The sequence below is a fragment of the Montipora capricornis genome, chromosome 14 (assembly GCF_036669925.1).
Source record: "Montipora capricornis isolate CH-2021 chromosome 14, ASM3666992v2, whole genome shotgun sequence".
Classification (NCBI taxonomy): Eukaryota; Metazoa; Cnidaria; class Anthozoa; order Scleractinia; family Acroporidae; genus Montipora; species Montipora capricornis.
The window spans coordinates 12,956,762-12,963,347 of NC_090896.1; the positions used below are offsets into that span (position 1 = coordinate 12,956,762).

The window sequence follows — 6,586 nt, forward strand, 5'->3', positions numbered from 1 at the left end:
TCCTATTTTATTTTTATTTCTCATAATGTATTTATTTAACTAGGCAAAGTGAGAGAAATAAACTTGTTGTTGTTGTTGTTGTCAAGCCTGTTAGCTTTGTATGTGATAAAAATTTGTGGAAAATGTTTACCCACTAACCCTAACAAGTATTTGGTTTCAATTAAACATAACTTTAAAGTTATTGTTATTATGTTGGCCGGCATCCTTGTGATATAATTCAGCACAGTAATTACATTGCTTTTAAATGGTTTTAGGATTTTATTGCTACTCTTGATGAAGGGATGGTGAGGAAATTGGCTGTACGAAGTCTTCGCAGAGGAGTGGGGAGTATGGATTATATTCACACTCTCCTCATAATGGAGGATGACTTAGATGCAGAGGGCACAAACATGGTTGGGGAGGAAGACACCACCGAAACTGCACTTGCCAGCGCAACAACCACAGCAGTGGCTGAACCATCAGCTGGTGAAGTTGATCCTGGCCCGTCAGGGAGTGCCCCACTGGTCGAGTGGTGTGTATGTAGCCTGTGCAGGCCTATGCCACAAGCAATAGAAAATAAATGCTGCCAGCAAAGAAATTGCATAACAACATCTGCACGCTTTGGCAAATTATGTCTTGATCCTGATGTACTGCAACTGTGCATTCGTAATATGGGAGATATCAGGAATGATAGGGAGGACAACAGCACAAGAGCTTTCCGAAAAGCTGCTTATAGGCAATTTATATTGGCCAGACATGGGCACTTGGGGAGAGGGAACAGACGTGTGTGCCCTTCTTGTGTTGTGTTAAAAATAAGGGCACAGTTCCCATCACTCACTGGGGTTTATATGGGGTATAGGGAGCATTAAATTATTCGTTGGAAGTGGATTTCACTGTTTATTTAGAAGCTACAAGTCTATTCAGTGTTTAAGCAATGAAAACCAGCTGTTATTACATGTACTAGCTCTCATCATATATACACAATTGTTCAACTTCAAGCATTTTATGAAAATTTGTGCAGCTCATCCATAGAAATGCAGAAAAAAAATCAATTGGCCAGTATCCAGTTCTTATTACCTACAGTCCCACACTTATTCCAGTGAGTGACATGACAACCACTTGTACTTCTTTCCATTGAGCAGTTTTTCAGTTCGAATTTTCAGGATGAGTTTCCTTGGTGTATGTAACAGTAGCATGAATTTTTCATTGTTATAGTTCAACAATAATTATCTCTATTTATCTTTGGATTACCAAAATATAGATGCAAATGGTTACTGTATATGAATACATGTAGCTTCAACACAAGATTTTCTCCAGTTTTCTTTGGATTACATGTAAATAGATCCTAGTGACTGCTCTATATTTGAATAAAATAAATTGATAAGTAACGGTGAACTAGGTAGTAAAAATTATTTTACTCCCAGTAGCACAAAATAAAGAAAGAAATTATAATTTTATTCTCTCAGTGAAAGCTGCAACCATTGCCCTGGGAAATTTCTAACTGGTGCTCAAAACAAAACAAAAATTCTTTACTATTTTATATTTGAGAGTAGAAATCTGAAGTCTAATTCGAGTAGTTCCAAATGTGCTCAACGTTGAGCGTGAGTTGCAACTGATTAATGATATACTCTGGGAACAAGTAACTATTGTTGCAATGAATTATAATAATGTACATACAGATGTGAGTTATTTACTCTCATTGAGCACTGTGATCAATAGATGCATTGACACTGTTTTCTTTTAACGTTCAAAGTTGAACACTAGCTTTTTTGTAAAATGATCAACACTTACTTTCTCACCCAGATATGTTACAAATTTGTGAGAATTGAAGGCAAAGATGTTAAACTAAATCAACAATTTGATAACATCAACCCTGTGTTTTAATGCTCCATAGGTGAAGTGTTGTTGTCTGTGTCCTCTGGATCATTATCCTTAGAGGGCAGACTAAATCTACTCCTCCTTTGCAACAATTCATTTGAGGATGGGGGAGGGTTAGCAGCAATAGTGGGTGCCAAAAGCCTAGGGTCACTTGCATTGAGTGACACATTACGTGTGACAATATCATTATCTGCCAATCTGCTATGTAAAATTCTAGCTATGAGGAGTGGGATGTACTCATAGGTCTTGAGAGCCTTGACAGTTCTCAAATCCCACTGCTTGGTCCGTTGATTATACTTCCGAGAGGTGATCTCGCTGCCTGACTTATTGGTGGCTGAAGCAAGACCTAGATGGAAGTTCCAGTCCATGGCTGCTAGGTACTTCCTAACCTTGTAAGCCCTGTAACTATACAAGCAAAATAATGATAATTTTAGCTAAGTGTCTTCCTAGTCGTGAAAGGAGACATCTCATGCACCTTACAGTTCAATTTTATGGAAACAACATGTTATAATCTAACATTGTTCCTATTTTTGTCAACCAGACATGACAATTATACATAACATACTATGGACTATGGACATACCTAAAGGGTGTTCTCTTTGGTGTGTACACTAGTGACAGGCTGTTGGCACATTCGATGTTGCCTGTGTGTCTGAGAAAAGTAAGAAAACAAATGGAAATGTAGCCAGCTTAAAATTTTATGGTGTGCTAGTTATACCAATGTGACATTTACCAAGGTAGCTTACTTTGAGTGAAACAATTGTGAAATACAACTGTACATGTATCTTATCTGCACGATTAATTGTTGAAACGGATTCATTATTTATTACAAAGTTTTGCCCTAAAGTAAGTAATGTGTTACCTGAACCTCACATAGTATTTGAAACTTTCAAGTAACTCCGGGTTTAAAATTATCTTTTGCAACTCTGCATAGTCATTGTCACGCCTATCAAACCAAGGTAGACTGGGGTTATGGACCTGGTCTTCGTGGTCGCATTTCCCAGACAACCAGACATGTGAATCACACACATGGTGTAGGAGGCCAATCCACTTATCCTTGTAGGAAAAAAATGAAATAAACAATCAATACATCATTAAAAGTATTAAACTGAACTGGCAACTCAAAGTTCATAGAATGAATGCAATAGACCAAACTGTAGACTGATCATAAGATAATGGGAGTTACTTACTTTCATCACCTTTAAAGCCTCTTCATCAGATGTGGATTCTGACTGCTTACACACACAGCAGCAATACCAGAAGTGCTTGATGATAGCATCTGACCAGGCTTTTATTGTACTCATTGACTTGGCTTGTCCTATCTGACAAAGTGCAATAATATTATGTAATTGAATTTATATGTTATCCAAACAACATTAGAGAAATTGTATAACCCACAGTAATCATTTAGGTTCTTGATGAAATTGGGTCTGTGCAAGTACACTGTAAAATGTTGAACCTTCTTGCACCCCTCCCAAAGAGAAGCACTACAGTCACAGCTGTAGGGTATGACAATAATCCCTTCTTTTTTGTTTACATCAAGCTGTAAACTCGGTGATTTTACTGCAAATGCATACGGAGTACCTTGGCCAAGCATTTCCTGATGCTCTTGGACTTGTGCCAAACATCAAGGCTATGAAAGACTTCCCCAAACTCATTTGCTGTGTGAAAATAGCAACGTAAAAAATTAAGATAGGATTCTTACAAATTTTGCTACGTGCATCAAATTCTCATTTTTGCATCGATAATAATAGTAATTATCAATTACTCACCGAAGTGGAGGTAAATATCCACCACTTTCACCGACACTGAGGTGAATAATTGTTTTAGTATATACCACACAGGCTGAATAACTAGCAGCCCAAAGAGTAACTTTCTTTGTGACAACATGCCGACAAAAGTCCTTTTGTTTTTCTTCGGCTGCTCGGAGGTGAATACTACTTGCCTAATCACCTCCAAGCTAGCCAATCAGTACGTGCGAAAAGCACTATTCACGTGTGTGGTATATACTACTACTACTACTACTACTACTACTAATAATAATAATAATAATAACAACAACACTAACAAAAATAACAATACTAACAGTAATAGTAACAATAATACTAATAATAAAAGCTACCAATTATACTAATAGGTATAGCATATTTGATCTGCCTGTTTGATCTATCTCTGCCTGACAAACAAGATACTGGTAAAGTGTGTCTGTTACTAGAATAGTCAGTCTATTTATAAAACATTACATTACTCTATATTTTCTGTTTTGACTTACAACACAAGTAAGGATATCACAACAATAATGTTGACTTACCAATAAGCTTTTTAATGGAAGATGATGCATCAGTTGCCAACTCAACGACATTAAGTACATTTTTAAGCCTGGATAATGCATTTTTCAAAGCGTCCTTTTCCATGTTTGTAGATGCAAGGCCCACGTGACGCTTGTCCCTCACCTCAATTTCTAGGATGTAACTTGAGGTTATTTCCATCAGGAAATAACATAGGTTCTTGGCACTGAACCCAGGAGAGTCACATTGTCCATCTCCACCCACAACTACCTCAGAACCAGCAAACTCCTTCACCAACTCTTCACGCATCCAGGACCACCACTCCTCAACTGCTGGAAACAAATATAGTCGCTGCATACGATAGAAAGTTGAAGATGACAGAAAGGACAGGCCCATGAAGTCAGCCATTCGACTGACTTTGCTGAAATTGTTGCCTGACAGAAGGATTGCTGCTGCAGCCTGTAAGTTGTTGCTAAACATGCCATTTAACTCCTCAGATGAGGCAAACCTGAAGGTGTGTCCATCCTTGCACCATGTATTTACAACAAGTGTTGTTCCCACAAAGTGATGTTTGACCTGTAGGGCTTTGTCACAGTCAGGTGTCTTACAACTTCCCTCAAACAACTTTAGAAAAAGGTCTAGGGAGCAGATAAACTTTCTCTCTCTGGCAAGTTTAACCTCTTTACGAAACTTGAAGAGGTCTTCACCTCTGCTTAGTTTGCGGTGAGGCCCACATTCTGGTCTATCCTCCACGCATGGAACATCTGGTCTGTCCTCCACACATGGAACATCTGGTCTGTCATCCACACATGAAACATCTGGTCTGTCATCCACACATGAAACATCTGGTCTATCCTCCACACATGGAATACCTTCTGTAGGCATCTCAACATCAGATTCCTCCACAAGAGTGCCCACATCTTCCATCAAACTTTCATCATCAGACGAATTGCTTTCAATGAAATTCAGACTGAAAGAGATCAAAAAAATAAATGTTACCTTAAAAAGTAAATAACAATTAATGAACAAAAGGTAGGGAAAAAATAATGGGAAGGTGTTTCAATTTTCACATTAAAATCTACATGTACTTACTCCATTTCCTCAGACTCAGCACCACTATCATCTGAAATGGAGTCATCAGCATTCAACTGTTGGATGGCAGAATTATATAGCTTCTTGTATCTGAACAAAACAAAACATTAACATGACTGTAGTCGTATTCAAACATTTTACTAAACAGTCAGTTTGTTCAATTAAGAAGATCTGTCCCCTCATTCAGCATCTCTTCCTGTATGATACATGTATAAAAGGTAAAACCAAACCCCAGAACTAGTTGTGATCTGGTGGACACTATTTGAGAAGGCTGTTATCATAAAACAATTCCAAAGGTAGGGATATCTATATAATGCTGTAACAAATTTTAAGCATTGTTTCTTGCAGTTACTAATAAACTGTTTTTACATGTACTTCATGTGCAAGAGATAATATAAATTCAAAATATATTATCAACATAAAAACATGGGTAACTGACTTGTTCTGTAAACTATTCAAAGTGCACTTCAACTTTATTTCATACCTCACAATTTCAGAAGAACTGTCTTCTGACTCCTCTGCTGATCCCTCATCGTCAGTAAAAAGTGAAGAGTTCAATTTCAAATTGGAACTGAAGACAGAAGTGAAATGAAATGTTATGGAATGAAATGAGTGCGACAGTCATGAAACTGTTTGTGTTTTGGCATGCACCCAGATAAACCAAACTCGTACTTGTATGTATACAATTTACAACACAGTACACACACAGACGGTAAGATATTAAAAAACAAGTAAATTGATAGTAAGAACAAAAACACACGTTTACTTTTCATGAGGTGTGGTAAGGTTGTTAGCAGTGCTTCCATCGAGGGAACATTTGACTGGACTTTGTTCTTGACAACCAACGATCGGTGATTCAACAATACATGGCTCAACCGAAGGCTTCACAGGAGTTGAGGTCGGTGGCCCTGTAAAAGACACAATTTTTCTAAGTCCAAGCAGATGATGAATAAAATTGCTGCTCGTATGAAATAATACATTGACTACTCGCACCTTCAATTTCCACACCGACATCGACATGTTTTCGCGTCACATGAGAGATCGAACTAGAAAGGACGTCTACGCTTGATTCATCTCTGCAAACAAACGAGAGAAATCAAGTGGTAGTTCTTTTCTTCACTGGAAGGTAAATTAATCAACAGGAACACAGAAACGGAACTTACCTCCTACGAAATTCCAATGACAACAAATGCGCTGCGAAGGCGCTGTCAGTACAGGCTTCGTATCCTGCGTTAAATTTTGCCTGAAGCCACGATTTAAAAATGTTATTTTCACGGTAAATCCGTTTGCGACCCACCTCCCCCTCCTCCTTCGCCTCTTTTGAATCGCGAAATACCCGCTTTCGACCT

The 6,586-nt window shown here is 38.0% G+C and overlaps 2 protein-coding genes across 2 annotated transcripts in view; one reads left to right on the plus strand and one right to left on the minus strand.

Moving 5' to 3' along the window:
- The window catches only part of LOC138031442 (uncharacterized), a 2,142-nt gene extending 989 nt beyond the window's left edge, over positions 1 to 1,153 (plus strand). The window contains exon 4 of the mRNA XM_068879136.1: positions 255 to 1,153. Within this exon, the coding sequence (XP_068735237.1) occupies positions 255 to 848 (594 nt within the window). The 3' untranslated portion in view covers positions 849 to 1,153. The remainder of the gene's footprint in view (positions 1 to 254) is intronic.
- A 706-nt stretch (positions 1,154 to 1,859) lies between these two features.
- Positions 1,860 to 6,364, minus strand: LOC138031443 (uncharacterized). The gene is made up of 9 exons (XM_068879137.1): positions 6,004 to 6,364; positions 5,722 to 5,808; positions 5,238 to 5,327; positions 4,169 to 5,115; positions 3,442 to 3,518; positions 3,048 to 3,179; positions 2,720 to 2,913; positions 2,441 to 2,509; positions 1,860 to 2,262 (listed from the first exon to the last, which is right to left on the minus strand). The coding sequence occupies exons 1-9, from the start codon at positions 6,255 to 6,257 to the stop codon at positions 1,860 to 1,862; spliced, it is 2,253 nt and encodes a 750-aa protein (XP_068735238.1). The 5' UTR covers positions 6,258 to 6,364.
- Between the last annotated feature and the right edge of the window lie 222 nt (positions 6,365 to 6,586).

What these genes read in the sequence shown, in the direction of transcription:
- LOC138031443 (XM_068879137.1), bottom strand. Translation starts at nt 6,257, where the DNA reads ATGTCGATGTCGGTGTGGAAATTGAAGGTGCGAGTAGTCAATGTATTA. An exon ending in GCTGAGTCTGAGGAAATGGA is followed by an intron (nt 5,116 to 5,237) that starts GTAAGTACATGT and finishes GATCTCTTTCAG; the next exon opens with TCTGAATTTCATTGAAAGCA. An exon ending in AGGCTTTAAAGGTGATGAAA is followed by an intron (nt 2,914 to 3,047) that starts GTAAGTAACTCC and finishes TTTTCCTACAAG; the next exon opens with GATAAGTGGATTGGCCTCCT.